The 22,491-nt window shown below is 40.1% G+C and overlaps 1 protein-coding gene across 2 annotated transcripts in view; it reads right to left on the bottom strand.

The window, feature by feature from the left end:
* NRXN3 (neurexin 3) overlaps nt 1–22,491 on the bottom strand; it is a 1,709,419-nt gene that overhangs the window by 1,070,872 nt on the left and 616,056 nt on the right. For both annotated transcript variants that reach the window (XM_078393277.1, XM_078393271.1), the window contains one exon: nt 2,448–2,749. In XM_078393277.1, coding sequence (XP_078249403.1) covers nt 2,448–2,749 — 302 coding nt within the window. The remainder of the gene's footprint in view (nt 1–2,447; nt 2,750–22,491) is intronic.

Raw genomic sequence — 22,491 nt, 5'->3', positions numbered from 1 at the left:
GTGCTGCATCAAACATTTCTGACAGAAGAATTTCAACCATTCTGATTCAGTTTGAGAGAATAGACTTTGCCTTGGAAAAGAATTATTTAAAAAAAAAAAGGAAAAACTTCAGAGAAATTTCCATTGGTGAAGTTCAGGATTATTTTGCTCACCTGACTTGTGTGTGGTTTGTCTTCCATTGTACCATTGTCTTTGTGACAGTGCTGTAAGGCAACTCTTTCAATTGGGCTTTTTCTTATCTGGAAATGTGGGCAGCTAAAGAGTAACAAAGATATGGGTGATCGGTGTCACGCCACCCACAAGCCACTTTGCCCATCTTCGTTCTAATAGATCTGGCACAGCTATTGGGCAAGTCACATTTTCCATCCACTATGAACATTCTTTGAAGTATATTCACGAAGGCTTTCACGGCCGGGATCTAATGATTGTTGTGGGTTTTTCGGGCTCTTTGGCCGTGTTCTGAAGGTTGTTCTTCCTGACGTTTCGGCAGTCTCTGTGGCCAGCATCTTCAGAGGACAGCAACTGAATATGCCGGCCACAGAGACTGGCAAAACGTTAGGAAGAACACCTTCAGAACATGGCCAAAGAGCCTGAAAAACCCGGAACAACCATTCTTTGAAGTCTTGATATTCTATTTCCAATTGATTATGTTTTTAAAAAAAGGTAGTTCAAAAAAGGGAGGTTTCATAGACATTTATATTTTTTTGGTTATGTTATGCATTTGCAGGGTTTTTTTTCTTTTAGAAAGAGAATACTGCTCTTTATGCACTACATTGAGAAAAGTAAACGAGCATTATTGACTCCTTATCCAGAAACATATGTCATATGCAATTTACTTAGATCATTCTAAGTATATATCAAGAACTATAAATAGATTTTACAGTTATTATTTTAAAAAGTGAACCATCCTAGAACCTACAAGTGTAATGTTTCAGGGGAAACTCAATTGCTGATTTTGTTTAAGGACCACTGATACAGGGAAGCTCTTGAAGATGAACGTAATTATACAAGGAAATGCCCACAGGGAAAAAAGATTTTCCTGGCCCTCAACTGTGATTAGTTAACATCCTTAGGCATGAGGATTATTATTTTCTAATAGTACAACATTCCCCAAAGGCAGGTTTTTTTCCAGCTTGCAAAGTTGCATACAGTGATTGGTGTTAACATTCATATGAGCAAACAAAATAAATAGCTATATTTTGCTTACATCTACAGGAATGGGTTGGAAAGCCTGTAATTTAAAAAAAACCAGAACTTTGAAGTATTAATTTAAAAGAATCTCAGCTTACAGGCTATTTACACAGCATTTACCAATCAATAAGACTCCCAAACAGTTTACACACACAATATAAAGCTCATTAGTCATGCTGCAGATGGACCCAAGTGGCTTGATATATTTCACCAGCTTTCAGAAGCAAGGTTATTTAAATTTATCTTACCTATTAAAAGTTCATATTTATATTTTATGAGGAGAGGGAGAGAGAGATTGGCTTCAATATTTTAAGTCTGGTGCGTAAGTGAGCGTCATCACCTTATGAAACTGTGCCTAAAGAAGTCGGAACTACAAGATGGCAAAATTAAAATATTAGGAGGGGAGAGGGAGCTCTTCTAAGGTAACCTTGCTTAGTGGGTTGTTTCTTTTCTGAAGTCCTCACAGGGCAAAGTGGACAGAGACAAAAGCAGCAGCAGTGTAGATTCGTAACGAAAACCAAAGCAAAGAAATAAGGAGATCTGGAAAAAGTACGGCCAGTTAAATGTCAGGAGCATAAGATCAAAGTAACTCACACACAAAAGAAAAAAAGAGGAAAAAAAGGCAGGAGTAAAGACTACTATCGGCCCGATCCAATAAAATATCTCCCGCACAAACCTTGTTCAAAATACTCTTGCTCAGGAGACATTCATTGCTAATGGTTTGCAGGAGAGAACATCCAAGTAGATGGGGCCCCTTACAGAATTAGAGTAATGACATCATGGAAATGGTTAAATCAATTAACAGGACATAAAGGAGAAAAAAAGGGAGCGGATAAAGCAGCGGCAGAAAATAGTCTCCATTCCTACTGTAATTAAATGCAACAAGAATATTACTGATAAGATTGAAATGTAATTAAAGAAATAATAAAAAGAAAGAAAGGGAGGGGAAAGAGCAAAGGAAAAGGAGATGAAAGTAAAGTTAAGATACAAAATTGTATTGTTAAATCAAATCAGGGAAGGGGAAAAATACAGAAAATTATTAAGTAGAAATTAAGATATTGCAATGAAGCTACATCGTAGTAAATTAATGTGCACTTGTTTTCCTTCCAGTTATTGTGCAAGGTTAGGGGAAATTGTTTCAGCACTGCCACCCCAGGTTCCTCTGTGTCTGACAGCTGCCTTGTAACTTGCCTTCTACCCCAACTTTGATTGACTAGAAAGGAGCCATCCCAGCATTCTTGCTCTTTCCCCATTACCTGCCGCAGGTTGCGTGTCACTTTAACGTCGTGCCACTGGTTGTCATTAAATTTGCCACTGACTGGCTCCACAATGGCTTCAAAGGCTCCGGACCCCAGGTTAATGATCAGCGAGACTGCGCCATCTTTCAGAGCCAGGTTGACATAATCGGCCGACTTGCCCGTGTGCAGGATAAGCCCGTTGCGCTGCCACGTCTTGAAGGAGAGGGTGATCTCATCGCTGCTGCTTTGAATGGGATTCTGGGAGAGGTCATAGCAAAGGTATTCAGAACCACGGAAGGTGGCCACGTTCTCGTCTCTTGCTGCAGAAAGACAAAAAGAAAGATGCAGAGATCTGATCAAGCCTGCCCCATTTAGTTCTTGAACTCTTTCATAACTCTTCCAGTATAATTCTTGGTTGCCTTAACCAACACATCTGTTGACCGTCCAACACTGTAAAGACAAAGGTCTGCATGAAATGCCCATTTCAAATATGCAGGAAAGTGCCTTTAGCCAAGTCAGACCCCTTACCCATCAGTGAGAGAGATGGGTAGCCTTGCCAGGCCTTGGGAAGGGGAATGTTTTTGCCCCCAGTCCTCTCTGCAGACCACACAAAGTCCAGAAATGGCTACACAGACACTTCTCTTTGTGTTTTCTTATAGGGATTAAGAAGGGCCTTAGAATCCCCCAAGGTCCAGTCCAAAAACCAGGAGCAGAAACAGGACATTTTGGAGTCCTTCTTTTTAAATGAGTTTGTTGAGCCTCAAAAATGCCCCAGTGGGATGCATGCTATCCAGTCCAATCCATAAACTGAAGAGGGGCTGGCATTGGTTAAGGCAGATAAGGGCCAAAGGCAATTAGAAGAAGGTAAAGGACAAAAACATGAAACATGTATACAATCACTACCTAAAGTTTTTTCTAAGTGTATGGTTCATCTCCCCACCAGTGTCAAGTCCTAGCCTAAGAAGTAAATCTTGGACTTCTTACAAACACAAGGAATGTGACGATAGACCGGGGATGGATTGCTGTACTCCTCAATATATTCTTGAACTGCAAGTATCAACCCTCCAGCACTGGTAGGGTTAGGGCTGATGGAGATTGTAGGCTAAGACATCGGGAAGACCACAGTTGCCCATTAGACCAAGGGAGGGGAGTTTTTTTGTGACCACTAGAGCAAGGTGAGGAAACTTTCTGAGTCTGTTGATAAGCACTCTGTGTTGGATTTTGCTTGTGAATGTGGCAGAAGTGGCAATAGCAAAGGGTTAAAAACATTCTTACTAGAGATGAACATGAATGAAAATATGAATTTGTTTAAATTTGTTCAAAACTCACTGATTTGTCAGTTTTTATTTTTACAAATCAATGCCTCCAACAAATACAAGTCAATGATTTTTTTTGCAATTTTTGATTTTTCAATTTGTTTTGGCTATGAAATGGCCACCCCCAGGCACCCAAAGACACCAAAAAAAGAAAGGTGGGAAGCTTCCTCTACAATCCCTCCATGTTTGGTGAAGATTGGATTTCCCCTAGTTAGCTGCTAAAGGACACTTTCCTGGGGGACCCACTTTGTGGGTGTAAACTTAATTGTATGAAACCCAGTCTTCAACAAATGTGGCAAGATTGTAAAGGAGAGTTAGTGGAAGTTTCTCTATGATTTTAGTGTCTCTAGTGCTGTATGGGGCATTTTTATTTATTTATTTTATATCCCACCTATCTGGTCTTGCGACCACTCTAGGTGGTTTCCAAATACATAAAACAACATGTAAATATAACAAAAAAGAAATTATTACATCAAATAACAAATTCTTCAAGATGAAAAAGGGAAAACAAAAAGTAAACAAAGAAGAGAAGATCAAATATTAACTGGAGGGAAGGCCTGTGTAAACATCTAGGTTTTTAATTGGTTTTTAAAGATATCCAGCGAAGGAGCCACATGGATCTCTGGAGGAAGGTTGTTCCAGAGGCGAGGAGCTACCGCCGAGAAGGCCCGGTTTCTTGTTTTTTCCTTCTGGGCCTCCCTCGGCGTCAAGCTCCTCAGCCTCACCTCCTGACTCGCTTGGCTGATACAGGTAGATCTTGGTGGGAGTAGGCGTTCCGCCAAGTATAGAGGCCCTAAACCATTTAGGGCTTTATATGTAAGCATTAAGACTTTGAAGTCAATGCAGAACCAAATGGGCAGCCAGTGCAATGTGGCCAGAATAGGAGAAATATGATGGTATTTTCTCATTCCACTAAGGAGTTTGGCCGCCGCATTCTGCACCACTTGGAGTTTCCACATCCACCTCAAAGGTAGCCCCACATAGAGCACATTGCAATGGTCTAATCTTGAGATTATGAGCACATGTACCAAGGTAGAGAGTGCCCCTGTGTCGAGATAGGGTCGCAACCGGGCTATCCACCAAAGATGGAAAAAGGCGGTACGGACCACCAACGCCACCTGAGTTTCCATGGTGCGAACCCCACTCTTTGCGGTAAGGGTCACCCCCCCAAACGAGAGAGAGTTACCCAAACTGCCAACAGTGGGGGCACCCATCCTCAGGACCTTTGTCTTGTCCTGGTTCAGCCCCAGCCCATTTTCCTGCATCCATTGCAGTACAGTCCCCAGGCAGTGCTGGAGGCACAGAACAGCATATCCTGCAATTGGTGGAAAGGAGATGTAGAGCTGGGTGTCATCAGCATATTGATGACACGATGCCTCACACCCCCTGATGACCCCACCCAGCAGCCTCATATAGCTATTAAACAGCATTGGGGAGACGATCGAGCCCTGCAGAACCCCACAACTGAGGGTCCATGGGGCCGATAACCTTGCCCCAAGCTGTACTCTCTGAGGACGGTCCCCGAGGAAGGATCAGAGCCATGCAAGTGCATGGCCACCAATTCCCAACTCGGAGAGCCTCCCCAGGAGGATACCGTGGTCGACGGTATCGAAAGCCACCGAGATGTCAAGGAGAACCAACAGAATCCATAAATTCATAATTTGCTGACCTTGCTGAACCACGAATCAAAATGAATCACTATTTTTCTGATTCATTACCACGTCTAATTTTTCTCTCTGTGTCTCTCTTTCTCTGTGTCTCTCTCTTTCTCTAATACAAAAATCGCTGAAAATCTCTGATTTTTACACTGTACAGCCAGATTCCCAAACTGACTGTGTTTTGAAGGCCTCCAAAAGGCTTTCAAGAAATACAAGGATCATGGAAGACTTCAAGAAGGAGCTTCAAAGCAGATGAATATTTCAGGAATGGACCAAACCTTGAAACATTTTGTTTACACATTATTAGTTATTAATTTTTAAACAGTAAGACTTAACATTATTTAAATGTGCTGCTTTAGTATCATGTTACTAACAGTTTCAAAGAGGTAGACGCATTAACCAGTTTCAGCATGTATAACAACAAGAATGAAGTACTGTGGAATCTTAGACTAACACATGTCAGGGTGAGTTTTTGTGGGTTATAATCCCCTTCCACAATCAGACACAGATATGTCTCAGGAATGGAACTGCAAGTTCACACTGAAGTAAATCTGTTAGTCTTTAGGGTAGCACAGTACTTTCTGTTTTTATTTTAGTTATACATATTATTTACAGTTTATTTTTCAGATACTTTAGCACTACTGTTAATGCTTTTAGAACACTTTAAAAAAACAAAACAAAATTGACAAAACTCCTCCTAAAAGAGTTCCCCAGCAATATTTCAGGCATATTGAGTAAGCATCTGTCACACTAAAAAGGAATTCATTCCCTTACCAGTTATTACACTATTTTATTTTACTTCCATTTTTTTTTAAAAAAAAAAACTTCATTATGCCTTGTTACTCCTCAAATGATATGTTGCAAGGTACATCACCAGAGGTAATACAAACTTTGGGAAGGAGAAATTATGGGGTAGGCACAATCAAACTTGCAACTAGGCTGAGGCAAGTGGGACTTTGACCCAAGATGCTGAAATGTAGTGAGAATAAAAATTGGCTGCCAGATGGTGTCTGAACTGGCCCATTGATCTTGACTGCTGGATGGATGCAAACCTACCCATCCCAAACACGAATATTGCCACCAGACCCGTCTTTCCAGGTAGAAGGAAACACAAAACAGCTGATTCAGTGCAGGACCTGTATGGTCACTGTGTACTCACACCCAGGTATTCCTTCCCATTTGTCCATCTTTTTTCCATATACGTCACTCTCTTGTGGCCTAAGCTTAACCAACAGAGCAGTAAACCTCTAGGCATCAAAACGTAGTTACAGCTCTGGCTATCTTAAATGATTTCCAATCTTCCACCTATGTGATAAAACATGCAGACACACCACAATGAGCCTCCAGTCACATTGTTCACAATGTATTCTACAAAATCTTTTGCTTAGTGTTTACTATACTGTATATTTGAGAGAATGAATGACCAGTGAACAAATGGACAAGGGAGGAACATTCAACTAAACTACTGTACTTTGGCAAACTTATCAGAAAGTTAACATACAAATTAACCCAGACCTCCAAAAATCAACAGATGAAACTAGCATATACTGTATCTTAGCTCCTTTCCCATGCACAGTCTCCTTCAGGGATATTAGTTCTTCACTTAACCATCAAACACTGTATGGTAAGGGAGGAAGATTTATCAGGGCTAGTTTTACTGTGAAGTTGGCATTGTCTACAGAATCCTCTGACAGATAACTTAATGTGACTAATTAACTGCTTTTGACAAATTGCTCTTTAGCCACTAGGGTTTTTTCAGTTTGACTAATAACTAATAATTATCCTGACGGATTTCTCCGTGGTTTTCACTCATTAGTAAAGCAGCATAAAGCTAAAGATGTCCATGTTACATTATAGAGTAAGATTGCATGGAGGAGGGACGCCAGTTCAAATGATGGGAAACATACTTTCTGCCAGTAGCCCAGGACCATGTTTGGGACCAGACATATAGGGCAAGAGATACACCCAGTTGTAATAAATCTTGCACAGCAGTACCCACTCAGCTCAATGCCATGGGCTTGATCTAGACTAGTTAGTTACAACTTAAGTCCATCTGAGTTCAGTAAGCACTAAATAACTATGTTGACCCTTCCCCCCCCCCGTTTTTTCCTACCCTGAAGCCTGCAAATGACTTAGTAAGCAGTTCAAAGCAGTTGAACTTGGGCACTGCTCTCTGAAAGACTTTTAAGAGTTTGTCTATGCTGTCTTTGATTTTGCTTGATAATTATTTGTAAAACCACACAGCCCTATCCTATCATAGATAATCCATTAAACACAACATTCTCTGAACTGGTCTCATCATTGTTAGAAGTGATTAGTGCTTACATACGCATCACTCAGTAAAACAATCCATCTTCCATAACTTACAGGTGGACACTCTTGACTTCCAAAAAATCTTGTTTACTGTTAACAATTTTTTTTAACAAGGAATCTTAGATCTAAATTGAATTATTGTTCAGAATTAGTATGACCCATTGAACAAATGCCAGTTTGTTCAGACCTCTAAAGTAAATGGATCTATTCTAGCTAGAACTAACAATTTGCTATGATCATAATAGAAAGAAGAATATTCACTTAAAGCATCCCTGTTCAACTGTTTTCTCAGAAAACACTGGACACTGGCACATATTAGCTTACAGCTCTCTGGCCTAGAAGAGCCACTGAGAAAATCACTTTTCTGAAGAGGTGAGACACAAGAGTTCAACGGCTCTCTCTGTCTTTATTCTGCTAATGCAGTTTTTCTGGTCTAGTTGCTTCTGGTGCAAAAGAAGGAAATGTGTTACAATTAACTCAAACACACGCTCTATATATCTGCAGGTACTTCTGATAAAATAGCTAAACTCTGAGGTCATATGCCAAATAGTCATTATGACTGAACCATTTCCCCACAACCAAAGGTTTGTGAAGCATTTAATATATATTTAAAGAGCTGCAATGAGGGTAAAGTGAGTGTGAGCTTAGTGTAAGTTATGTTAATAGGACTCATAACTTCAGCCATGTTCAGGAATTTAAGTGAGTTATTCTCTGCAGCTGATTAAAGGAAAGCTAGGTTATGAACTGAAATATCAGAGGGTTATTATAACTCGGTATAACTCGGTAAACATAAAATGCATCTGCCATAAAAGCAGTCACAGTTCTCTATACATCTGTAAGGTAGCCAGCTCTGCTGAATGCAACATTACTTACTTTCTAGTGAATACTTAAAGGACTATGCTCTAACAGCTGCTAGTCTATTATCCATTTATTCGTTTTTTCAAAGAATTTGGACCCAAGACAACTCAAACCAAAATTAAAACAGATACAGATAAGTCAGTTTACATTTAAAACACGCATAACAGCATATAACAAGGCTATTAATAAGACACAAGCAAGGAATAATATTGAAACAAACAAATTGAAAAGCAATTTGAAAGCATCACTTCCCCATCCACCCAAAAATGCATCACAAATCCTCTTCCTGAGTAGCCGATTGATTGCTAAAAGTCCACCAGAAAATAAGGGGTTTTGCCAGCCTCTAGAAGAATGTCAGGGAATGGACCAGTGTCATCTTCTTTGGGAGGGAGTTTCACAGCCTGGGAGAAGCCTACAATGTGCCTATGAGAGTGATGGCAGCCAGATGTGTAAAGGAGAATATATCACATGGTAGCCAATTGGTTGTCTGTGGAGGACCTCCTGCAGGATATTAATGTACAAAGCTATCATCATGTTATCATGATGTGCTAAAAAGGAAAGAGTGGTTCAAGACAGAGTATGTAGGCTCAATACTTGGGAAGAACTTGACTTAACCAGCCTAGATGTGCACATCTGAAATGGAATTAAAGTGCATTGGCAGAATAATAATTTTTAAATGAATTTTAAAAGAATGGCTCAGCCACAGGAATAGCTAGGGAGCAGTAAGTGTTCACTTAAGGTGAGTGATCACCAGAGATGGCAAATATGCCATTCCCTCACCTCTCATCGTCACCATGTTATGCTGCTGCTAGAGAAGAAAAGGACAAGCAGCACAGCCGCTAGCTGTCCGGTTCCCAAAATGTTCCCTCCGGGCCAAGAAACAGTGGGAATAATGTTCTATACTTAAAGGATGGAATCACAATTGATTTTCATACATCACACTGATAATCTGTCTCTAATGCTCTATTTATTTTCTGTGGTGATTCTAAAGAGTTATCAACAGTCACTTAGTAAACTTGTTCTTGAGCCAATTTCAGATTTAACAAGCTATCAAAGTGCACATTGTGGAAGCAAGAGCTCATGGTAACAGGAGATCTATTTGTCAGTGCTGTTCTCTTTATTGTTTAATATAAAGGAAAAAAGAACCCATAGATCTTCCAAACAAGGATCAGAAAAGAAAAGTGATCAAGGTAATGCAGAAATGGCATTTACTTTTTCTTCATGATAGAAAACGTATTTCCATACAATTCTGAATTTGGAAGGAATTATGTCATCTAATCTCTTCCAATGCTATAATCTGATCTAGTTCAAAGTAGAACATTTTATATGTTGCTCCTGTATCCAACGATTAATATATACAATCCAGAGGGTTGTATCTTGGACAGTATATTCCAACTAATGAACAGAATTGAACACACAAGAGAAGCTTTCTCCATATGTTTTAGATTACAACTTCCATCATTCCAGCCGGCACAGCTAGCCATCATAACAGGGAGTTATGGGAACTGTGATCCAAAAGAACTGGAGAGCACTGATTGGAGGAAGGCTTAGAGGTAAGGTTTGTATGCAAAATTATTATGCTTGTGGTGTATGCACACATGTGTGCGTTTAAACATATCTGAGAGATACTTAGAGCCCTTGATGAAACTTGAAATGGGATTGTACTTCTCTCTTTGTATGGCATGCATCTCCTAAATAAAGATATCAGATGCATTATTTATTGTATAGCCATGTGTCATATACAGTATGTATATGTACTGTATAGTGGTAGAGGTAGAGGAAGAGAAATTCCTTTAGGCTCATTTATATACATTCCTCAAATACAGTATTCACTGTGAATTACTTCTACCATGTGATCTAGAAACCTGTCATTTTTTATCTATCTTGATTATGAGAGGAGGAGGGTAGACCTAAGGGTCTCTTCTATGAAATGGGGAAGGTGCATTATGCTCCCAGATCTTTTTAATATTATAAACCAGGTAGCAGAGTGAAATGTCATAAATAGAATAGATATATGAATTATTCCTTTATGTTACTAGTCTAGCATTTTTAATACTTCTCCAAAGGTCATCAGCCTGCAAATAAATTTTACATACTTCCTTTTAACTCATAAGAGGGAATAAAAAAACTTAATATAATAAAAATATTTTCTAGTAGCGGTAAAAAAAAAGCAACTCTTCTATTTGTAGAAGCTAAGCTCCAGTTGCCAGTAATATATTGTTTACTATATTGCAAGGGGAGAACCAGCGTGGTTTAGCACAGTGGTTCTTAACCTTTGTTACTCAGGTGTTTTTGAAATGCAACTCCCAGAAACCTCAGCCAGCACAGCTGATGGTGAAGGCTTCTGGGAGTTGCTGTCCAAAAACACCTGAGTAACAAAGGTTAAGAACCAGTGGTTTAGCAGACAATGTGCTGGACTAGCAGACAGGAGACTTGGATTCAAATCTTTTCTCAGACATGGAAACTCGGGACGGGGGAGCATGCATTCATAAGCCACTCCTTTAAAATCTCAAATAACTCAAAAATCATGTAAGACTTGGCATAAATCAGAAGTGGATTGATGGCACATAATAGTATCACATGGTATAGTAACATCAACTGGATTTCAACCAATAAATCCTTACTTAAAAGTCTCAGAAATTATATATTTTATGGTACTGTATATGTTATGGCCACATTAGAACTTCACTGGGGTTCTCTAGGAAATAAGAAAAGGCACAAGCTCTTAGGAAGTAACATAAAATGCTTATTTTCCTACAAAACCCAATGGAAGCCTAGAGCTTCTAACTACAGCTAGCCACCTTAGCAGTAACAAAACAAAACAGCCTTTTTTCCTGGAAGGCGTATCAAAGCCTTAATTTATTATTCATCACAGCATCATTATATGCTGCAACATTCATGTTCATATTTAGATATTAAATGGTCACATATAATTATTATATGCACCTCGAGTTACGATAATAATTACATGCCATCAAGTTAATTCTAACATGGCAATTCTTCTGTGGTTTTCTATGAATAAAGTATAAGAAAGTGACTTATCAGTCCCTCATTTCGGGATAATACATTTTGCCCAAGGACAAACCATGGAAGGGAATGTAATCTCATCAGCCACACATGCTCTAGGGCAGTGGTGTCGAACTGTGGCCCTCCAGATGTTCTTGGACTTCAACTCCCAGAAGCCTTCACCACCACCTCTGCTGACCAGGATTTCTGGGAGTTGAAGGCCAATAACATCTGGAGGGCCACAGTTCGACACCACTGCTCTAGGGGATCTCAGCTGGACCCATCCCAGGAAGCAGAGTAGAGATATGATCTCCTGGCCCCCAGCTCTGCAGCAAGGTGCTTCAACTCACTGAACTATAGGTACCAGGTATATCTCTATATACAAAAACACATACACAGCTAGAAGCCAGGTGTGTGTGCTCTCACAGACATCTACTATCACTGTTTTGATGAGGAAATGAACTGGTTAAAATACTACAAGATGCTGACCCACTGCAACAAAGGATTCAATCCTTGCCTGATTAGAAACATATGAGTAATCCATTTTAAATGAGCATAGCTAACTGTGTGTTTAAAATTAGGCACTACTTTGCGAGCTTTACAATGAAGTCAGTATTCTCCATGATAAATACAGCCATTTTGAAATAATAAATTTCCCCATTGAAAGTACGCCAGTTGTAGGGATTTTGTAAGCCTGTTCATCACACTTTTAGCTTGCCTCTGGTTTAAGATGGCCACATACTTGATTTACTGCTGGAAAACTGACTATAACACAGTATTCCAAAATAAGGCTTTTGAGTAGTGCCCATGATTAGACCTTGTGACACTATAAACTGGCCTCAACAGGGTTTATGAGGTCAGCAATCTGAATGATGCTAGTTTATAGTGATGGAAATAGATTTTATGTTTGTTTTTTATATTAACTGTCTTACACCAATAACTATACAGGATTGGTAGTATAAATTCTCGTGAGTCATTTTATTTAAAAAGCTGTTGGCAACACAAACTATCTGCTTTTGCTAGATCAAGACAACTTGGTGGGGCAACAGATCCATAGGATGATAGTGTTTTCATCCTCCCTGTTGCCATATATCAAAATCACCCTGAGACACTATAGTTCATGTCTCCAGCCTTTCTGTTCTGCAGTCAATCCTCTCTTTTAGGTAGCACTTCCCTGCTGTTGTTCACTCATGCTTGACTGATGTGAGTGAATGGTGAGGTTGAAGGAGACAGACAAAAAGAGAGATGTGGTCATGCCCCTGAAGACACTTGTGTATCAGGTTTTAGAACTTAATACTTTGGTTTTAGAAAATTAATATGAGAGCGAGAACTGGAGGGCACAACATCCACAGCTCTATGGGAATAGGTCAGGCACAGTGGCTGCATAATGCTGATGATTGCTGGGAAAGAATGTTCATGTTATAGTCTTGCCTACAGGAGCATGAAATATGTCTAGCCTCATGTATGTACTACTGCTGTCATGATTCATGATGCTGTTTTAAAGTCTGTACCCATTAGTTTCATGTGTCTAATCCTTTATGGGAAAAAGTCCTATGGCTCCTTTTGCATAGTTTATTTCTCACTAGTTCGTGAACATTTGTAATTGAAACAAAAGAAAATGCTATCTGAAGAAACACATCTCTCCAATATTAGCCTCTTTGGGTTCTGAGATCTTCAGAGGAAACCTTCCTCTTGCTCCTGCCAACTCCAAGGGCAGATCTGATGAGAATGTAAGGGAGACCATATTCTGTAACCACTCCCAGGTTGCTTGCCGTCCCTGAGCCCCTTTTGTCAGCAGGCAAAGATCTATTTGTGTAAAAAGCCTTATTTTCATCAACTTTTTGTTGAGGAACGATTTATTAATTGACTTATTTATATACTGCCCCTTAATGTAGGAATTATACACTTTTATCTTTTTTTGTATTTTTAAATGGTTGTTATACATATTTTAACTGATAACTTTTAAAATCATATTTTCATCTCATAACCTATGTCTTTTTAACCATTTCTGTTGTAATTCATTATGAGGGAGATGCTCCAGGCATGCCTAGGGTGCTGTGCACCCTCACCCTGTGCCCCTTGGCAGGCCTAATAGACATTCTGGCAGTTGTGTACCAGGATGGTGCAGAGAAGGAAATGGAGGGTCCAAGTGGGGGCATGAGACAGATAAGCCTCAGCTCAGCCAGGGGGTAAAGACCGGGTGAAGTTGGAGGGAGTATGATTTAAGGGAAGAAGAAGGAGGAGGAGGGGAGGCGTCATCTCCCGCCATGGAATCACAGGCAGAGAAATAGGAGAGAGGTGAAAGAAAAATTGGACCAAGTATTTTGCACCCTGGGGGAGGATGAGGATGTGCTGACCATTGGGTCTAGAACTCTGGATAGGAGTTGCCATGGTTAAGACATGAAGGCATGGAGTAGACACACCAATCTTCAACCTGCTGTTGATAACAGCACTGAGCCTCTGGTGACCATGAAGGCCAACTGGGCACCTAGGCTCCGCCCTGACCCGACAGAGATGCCGAAGGAAAAACTGCCAGAAGAAGTACCTTCTGAAGACTTGTGGGCTCTGTGAACCTGTAAGTGTTCAGCAGTAGTTTTTCCTGTAGAGAGACAGCAAGCTGCAGGTTGTTTGGAAAGCCCAGCACCAACCACATACTGGAGACAGCCCAGGACAGTGAGCATGTATACATTACTGAAACAGCGACATCTACGTTGGCTTGGGAACGTCGTGAGAATGGCTGATGGTCGGATTCCAAAGGATCTCCTGTATGGAGAATTAGTGCAGGGAAATTGCGCCAGAGGGAGACCACAGCTGCGATACAAGGATATCTGCAAGCGGGATCTGAAGGCCTTAGGAATAGACTTCAACAGATGGGAAACCCTGACATCTGACTGTTCAGCCTGGAGGCAGGCAGTGCATCACGGTCTCTCCCAATTTGAAGAAACCCTTGTCCAGCAGGCCGAGGCAAAGAGGAAGTCACAAAAGCAGCAAAACCAGGGAGCTGGACAGGGGACAGATTGGATTTGTCTTCAGTGTGGAAGAGATTGTCACTCTCGAATTGGCCTCTTCAGCCACACTAGACGCTATTCCAAGTCCTCCTTACAGAGCACGACACCATAGTCTTTCGAGACTGAAGGATGCCTAACCTATGAGCACCAGATACATTAATAAAGCACACAGATGTGTATTTATTTATGAGGGATGGAAGTCACCTTTATAATATCTTTACAGAGATTAATTAGAATGCATGGGGCCAATGACCTCTTCAAGAATACTGAACTGAGTAAAATAATCAGCCTCAGAGAGAGATGGATCTCTTTGTGTTTGTGTGTATTCCAAATGCTGTTAGGAAACTAACATCCATGCATTTCTGTCAGCAGCTTGGTTGATTATTGGAACAATCATTCATGTCAAGACTTCACACACTTGACTCTTAGGTGTCTTCTCTACAGATGGCAGAACTACAGTACATTTTGATAGACTGATCGGCCAAGAGCAATGAAGTTCCTGGGGAAGTGATTAAAGTGTTAGAAAAAAAAACTCCCACTGAAGCTGCTTGAATACTGAATGTAGCTTAGAGTTGCTTTGCTATGACACTGAATGCCACAGAGAAACTTCTGTCTTCATATTTATACAATATAATTCAGTAGAACTTATCTGAATAGTATAGGGATTATTGCAGCCTTTGCCTCTGATCTGCAAAGAACCACCAAAGGTCCTCTGCAGAGTATCTATAGGACAGAGTGCCTACTCCAGTCCTCTGAAGATACCGGCCACAGAGACTGGTGAAACGTTAGGAAGAACAACCTTCAGAACACGGCCAAAGAGCCCGAAAAACCCACAACAACTATCTATAGAACTCTTTACAGGTAAAATTGTTTGTGTTGAGGATGACATGGAGTCACTACTGTGACAAACTGGCAAGGTTGTTGGCAAGTCTTTGGTTCTGACTCCAAGTCCAAGTCCGAGTCTTTGGTACCAAGTCCCAAATCTGAGTTCATGTTTTTGGTACCAAGTTCTAAGTTCCAAGTTTGAGTCCCTATTAATAAAACAAACTTTTCTCCCCAGAAAAAAAGGGAGGGGTAAGTGGATTTTCAGTCATGAGTCAAGGCCTAGTTGAGTCACCAATGCAACTTAAGTCCTACTCGACAGTCAATCTTACGACTCAAATCCCCATCCCTACAAATCATTTATCAGGGAAGTACATGAATTTGTTTGATAGATCAATATTAATAATTGCTGGCTGATAAACTGGACAGAATCCTTTGAGAACTGTTGCCCACTACTTGCTCCTTTTATCCGTGCCTTATTGATTGCTCATACCTTACCAAACCAAACAACATTCCTAGGTTGTCTATATTGGGATTAATTCTTTGAGACCAAAATTGTAAAAGGAGGCTATGATTTTTTGCATTCTTGAATGGGGACTACAAATGTATCTATTTCACATTTGTATCTTATGTGTTCAGGCATGCATTCTAGTTCTTTTCTCTGTTTTCTCTTGTCTATGAACGATAATTTTTTAAAAATTACAAGTGTAACTTTGGAAAAAAAATCAGTTACCAACATCCACATTGAGTTAGTATGAATATTTTTTCCCTGTCAAATGTACATTTCTAAAATATTTGCTCTAAAAACATGCATTTATTTATTTTGATTTAATATTATTTTAACTTATACAAACTGTGCAATTTGGGGGAAACATTTGTTGAAAATGAGAAGAAAACATCTGTTCCTTGTTCACAAATGTAGATCTCCAATCCAAGTGTCAGCCTTACATTAGCACACGTTTGTTACAACAAAGTTATAATGTTTAACTTAACTTGGGGGTTTTGCATCAGTGTTTTTCCAGAGATAAGTTCCTCAGATATGGGAGAATTAAGGGAAAAGAAATCTCTTGTTAGAGGAGAGGATCATCATGAACAACATTTAAAAGAAAAACTACTTAAAAGAAAAACTATTTCTCCTTCCTTTCCAATATTTGCATCATTCATCCTAAGGAAGAGTCTTAAAGTAAGCTAAGGAAAGGTTAGGCTAAAGAGACAATATTATTAAGCGAGGGAGAAAGGGTAACAAGGAAATGCTTCTTTATTGTGTAGTTTAGATACATTTTAAAAATTCTTGGAGTTGTTTCATTTTCATCAAACTAAAAACAGTGACAAAGTGACAGAGAATAAAGTAAGATTTTTAAAATCTTCGTTCTGTTAAGGATTTTAGTGTAGCAGTATTATATACAGGTAACATCCATTCAAAAGCTATCTGTTTAATTTAAACATAATTTAATTATATATTTTAGGTTATTAATGTTAAAGTTAATGGGTGACCATTTTCACTAACTAGCCTCTCTCTAGATCTGTAGAGAAAATATACACAAAAGACAGCCTCCATGTACAATTTAAACTGCTGTGTAATATCTTAAAAACAAGTTGTTTTTCATGATACCATTTGTCCTATTCAAATAAAATAGGTATGAAATGGGTGTGGAATAATGCCTGTCCTCTCTACACAACCACACACAGAAAAGAGTTTTAGAGGAGGAAACATGAAACACATACATTGACAGACGGATGCTTTTGGCCCGCCTTCCCTGCAAATAAGGCATTTCTCTTTCTGCTTGTCTATGCTTTTCCTTTGCAGCAGAGCAGAAGCCATGTCTACAGGGGAAGAGCTTAATGACTCAAATGCAATCTCCAAACACCTTATCAGCCATGGACAGACCCATTTCTGAAAGCTGACCTTTACCATGGCATACCATCAGGGATAAAAAGAAAAAGCAAGACAACAAAAATAATTAACACAGTGGCTGGATGAAATAAACCTTAGGCTATGAAGGAGGACTTCAGCCTGTCAGAACAGACTGTTATTGAAGCGAGGGTGAGATCAAGAGAAGAGATTCAACACAGAGATGCAGGACAGTTAACTAGCATCCATTTCATCTCCAGCTTTCACTTGTCTACGATATGGAGGCAAGCTGCTGAACAAGGTTACAGCCGACATTGTGTTTAATTTTATGCCAGTGCTCACACTTGAACTAATGGCTTTGCATTCCAACTTAAGTGCCATTTTGGTAAAGAAAGGAATGGGAAGATAGCCAGGGAAGGGCTAAGTTTCCTGAAAGTTAAATCCTCGACATGCATGGACTTGATGATATATAGGGTCTATTCCAGCTCTGCAGTAATAAGATTATTATTTAGGAACTGCTGGATAGCTCAGTGGTTTAAGTACTGTATCTGGTTGCACTGCCAGAGGTTGGAAGTTCAATTCCTCACTGTGCCTTCTTCACAGAGGCTGTACTGGATGACCTTGTCAGGTATTTTTCAGCTCTGCAGTTCTAAGATGATGATGATGATTACACATACACCGGCATTCCTGCATTTCATTCTTTGGCGCCTTCCTTTGTAGCACAAGCATGTTTTCAGTTCACTTCAGAGATGCCATCTGATTCCAATTTCTGAGATTCTCTGCAGTGGTGGAATCGACTCCCCGTGGCACTGCCTAGACTACTCCTCTTGATCAGATGCCTCCAGTTTAATGGCATCAAAAATGGGGAGTGGAAAGAAATCCCATGCCAGAGGAAAGGTGCCACTTTATCTACCATTAAGTCAATTCAATTCAGTTCCATTTATTTGTTACAGTCGGGTTGCCACTCATAAAACATATTGTATGTCTAAAATATACAAAGTGCAATTTAAAAAGTGTACAATGGATAATTAATTGTGTACTAGTTATAATATATGGGGAGAATCTGTTTCAGCATTTTTATAGAAATCCTTTGAACCATTGGATCAACTAGGACACACTGGTTTGGACAGGGTCTTTGGGGTATAGGGAGTCCTTCCTACATATTTGAAAACATTTGTAAACATGCCATTAAGCGAGACAGCAAATTAAATTTTGTGGCAGTGGCCAAGTGGACTCACCCATTAATTTAGCAATATTCACACACACCTTTTCTTTTGGGACTTCAGGGATTCCAAAGTTAAATGAGAGAATTCTGAATGAATTCATGATCTTTGCACAGCACTAAGAGTTCTACTTGGGATAAGGTTTCCTATATGCCTCCAGCATCAACACCAGGTGAAAAAATTCAGAGAAATATTTGAATATTGAAGCACTGTTCTTTGTGCCAGCAACTTTTAACCATAACATGTCATAATCAATTCTTCCTTATCAGACTGTATGGCGAACTTCGCCCAATGACCCTCCAAGACCCAAATTCAGTCTTTATCATAACATCAGCTCAAGCAAAAAGTAAAGCAAATAGGGGAAAAAGGAGAAATGTCAGATCACAAAACCAAAGGCTATACTTTTGGTAATATCAGTCATTGTGTTTTACTGCAGCAAATTCTTTCCAGGGTAATGGTTGCACTGGTAAAAGGTGTAGAACTAAAGGTGCCAATTATTAAAGTCCTGTATTGATTTCCAATCAGCTGTTGAAAAGAGAGCAAGAGGAGAGACATTCTATTACTGTCACTCACATAACATTCATGCCTCAGTCCTGGAGATGGGTTCTGCAAAGATGCCGATTACTGCCATGGCACAAGCTATTTAGCATGAGGAACAAACCTGAAACCAAAGGCAGACATTTTGAAAGGAGAGTTGCTGTGGCTCATGCCACTTTACAGCAGGGGTGGGCAAGATGTGTGAGCCAGTTTTGACACTGCTGAACTCTTTGGGGGCTGCATCTCTTCCCGGACTATGTGTTTATGTGTGTGTGTGTGTGTGTGTGCACGTGCACATACACACATTTCCAAGAGTTAAAGTGTGGAAATTTACTTCCCTTTTTCAAAAAATAAAGCCAAAGTCCACACCCCAGCCTCATATAAGGTGTTCCTCCTTGTTCAAGAGAAGAATAGCCACTCCTGGAGGGTGACACCCCCTCCTCCAAGCCAAAATGTCACATAAATATGCTGGCAGGGCTTTTTGCTTTTTGAAGATGAACCAATATGTTCCCAAGTTTAGTGAGATATTTGTTTCCTTTCCTAATACTTAAATTATAGAAATAGTTTCCAGCTTACATTTCTACATCATAGATGTACACTAGCCTCTACCTTCTCTTGCTCTCTAGTTTGTTTGTTTTGTTTTTGTTGTTTTTTAATGCATAACTGGCCATCATACTGCTTTGGCAAAAGCTCAGCAAGAGTTGTTGAAAATTACCGTAACACATTTGCTCAAGGAAGGATAAAAGATTCTGAGAGCTCTCTAAAGAGGAAAAATCTATAATACATGTAATAATCACCATTCAATTTATCACCCTAGAGGAGGAGTCCAACTACCTGCATTGATTTATGCAAGGCAAAAAAAATTCACTCCTTTAAACATTCATCAAAACTGAAATGTACAACTGCAGGAACCTTCTGGGACTCAGAAGTCATCCTCTCCATGTGGCAAATGGCAGAAAGCTCTGAAACACAACTATGGTCCTTGGCAGCAACAAACCCATGAGAATTTTTTTTCAGGGGTGGGAGGGACTGCACAGCAGCATGTTGAAATAGCCCATGTCTATAGTTTACACCACAACAATGCAGCCTATCTGTCTACATTAAAATAACAAATAAATTCCAGATCCATGCCCCTTTCCCCACTGAAGGCCCTATTCTGTAATGGCACAAAGGAATGGATTTACCCACAGACAGACTAAGCGTTTGCTGAGGCAGCCTGATGGTGGGTGGTGGTAAACAAAGTACAGACCTCCAGATGTTGCAGGACTGGAACACTATACATTTCTTTTCCCTGGTTACGTTGGATAGGACTAATGCAAGTTGCAATGCACTCTAGTAACATTTGAACAACCACAGTTTGCCTGCTTCTGGGCTAAACCAATTTCCAGTACATGCTAGAACAGTGGTTCTCAACCTTAGGTCCCCAGATGTTCTTGAACGTCAACTCCCAGAAATCCTGGCCAGCACAGCGAGTACTGAAGGCTTCTGAGAGTTTTAGTCCAAGAACATCTGGAGACCCAAGGTTGGGAACCAGTGTGCTAGAAGAAAAGTTCCAATGCATCAGTATAGGAAAAGAGAACGTATGGGGAGAAGTCATAGAGATGTATAAAATTATGATGTGGAAGAGGTACAGCTTTTCTCCCTTACAATACTTATATCTGAATTATCACTGAAATTGAATAGTGTGAGATTAGGAACAGATATACTAAAATGAACCACATTAAACTGAAATTCACCGTCACAAGTTGCAGTGATGACTGCCATCTGAAGATAGTTTGAAAAAGCAAGGTGAGAGCTGTTAAAGTTTACAAATCAGTGTGGCTCACCTATACATGACCTCCAGTATCAAGATAATAGTTACTGGGGAATACGAGATGGGAGGATGCAGTTGCATTCATGTTCTGCTGGCAAACATGTAATAGACAGTTGCTTGGTCACTGTATATACAGAATGGTAGATCAGAAAGAACTTTGATGCGATTCAGCATGGTTGTTCCTAAGTTCTTAAATATCTCCAGATCATGGCCTATAATTTGGCATTCTGAGATGTGACTGCTTTTCACCCTTGCATCAGTCCATACCTGTGTCATGCAACACAATAGGCCCTGTATAGGAACCTGTTTCCATGTGCAGCGCACCCCTCACTTGATTATGGACAAACTCTATAATCATATGACTCTTGTATTTTATCTATGTGCTTACCTTCTCAGTAGCTAATCCTTTTTACTATCACACAAGCTTTGTCACTTTATCCATTTGCCAACCCAAGAAAATGACAAAATGACAACATTTTTATTTGTGGCTATGAAGTTCAAATATACTGTTTGCATATATAGCATAACAGTGTTATTTATCTTATCCTACAGGGCCTGTGAATGGCACACTCCAATGCTTCTCTCCTTTCTCTTAGCCATGATATACCATGGTTGATGTAAAGTGATAGATCACCGGAATCCTGCTGGCTCTAGCAAAGTGAAGCACTCCATAACAAAAATAAAATTATTTTCACATCTTGGTATGATTCATCACACCAAGCCTGCTAGTTCTATTGATTCAATAGGCACTTTGCAGAATTGCGAGAATATTATTAAAACCTTGCTCAGCTGATACTACTGGATGTCAAGCAGAAAAACAAAGAGAGTCACTCTCTTGGGCCCAATAAAGACTATTCTGATATTCTGAAGAGCTGTTTTATGTACTTCAGTAGAGTTAAAAACTATGGATATATGTCATGGCCTGATAACATATTTCTGAACAAATATGAACAAATACGTTAGAGCAGAGGTCCCCAACCCACAGTCCGCAGCCTGGTGCCGGTCCGTCGCCTGAGTCAGACCAGGCCGCAGAGATAGACCTCCCCCCTACTCCTGCACACACTCCCCCGGCACAGCCCGTTTGTGCCTGCGCATGCACATGAGCGCACTCCTACGAGCACCCCTGCTCCTTTGCACATGTGCACGAGCGCACACACGCAGGAGGGTGCCCCGCCTTCCTCAGCCAGTCCACGGGGCTAAAAAGGTTGGGGAACGCTGCATTAGAGCTTTTATTTTGGATGGGATTCTGCAGTATTTCTGCCCCCCCCCCCAATTGTCCAAAACTCATTATTATAAGGACAACCAAGAAAGCAATTTAAAAATGGGCAGATACCAGGAACATGAAATTAAAAGGAAAATGCTATTTAAAGAGGATTCCATTCTACTGACCTATCATTATTCATTTGAAGCTCTTTGTTGTTGTTGTTTAGTCATTTGGTCATGTCTGATTCTTCGTGACCCCATGGACCAGACTCACACTTTCCCAACATCAGGGTCTTTTCCAGGGAGTCTTTTCTTCTCATAAGATGGCTAAAGTATTGGAGCCTCAGCTTCAGGATCTGTCCTTCCAGTGAGCACTCAGAGTTGATTTCCTTCAAAATGGATAGGTTTGTTCTCTTTGCAGTCCAGGGGACTCTCAAGAGTCTACTCCAGCAC

This window comes from Pogona vitticeps, chromosome 1 (genome assembly GCF_051106095.1).
Source record: "Pogona vitticeps strain Pit_001003342236 chromosome 1, PviZW2.1, whole genome shotgun sequence".
In the NCBI taxonomy this organism is placed as follows: domain Eukaryota; kingdom Metazoa; phylum Chordata; class Lepidosauria; order Squamata; family Agamidae; genus Pogona; species Pogona vitticeps.
Note: the sequence above shows the minus strand (reverse complement) of the source record. Positions and strands in the feature narration are given on the sequence as shown.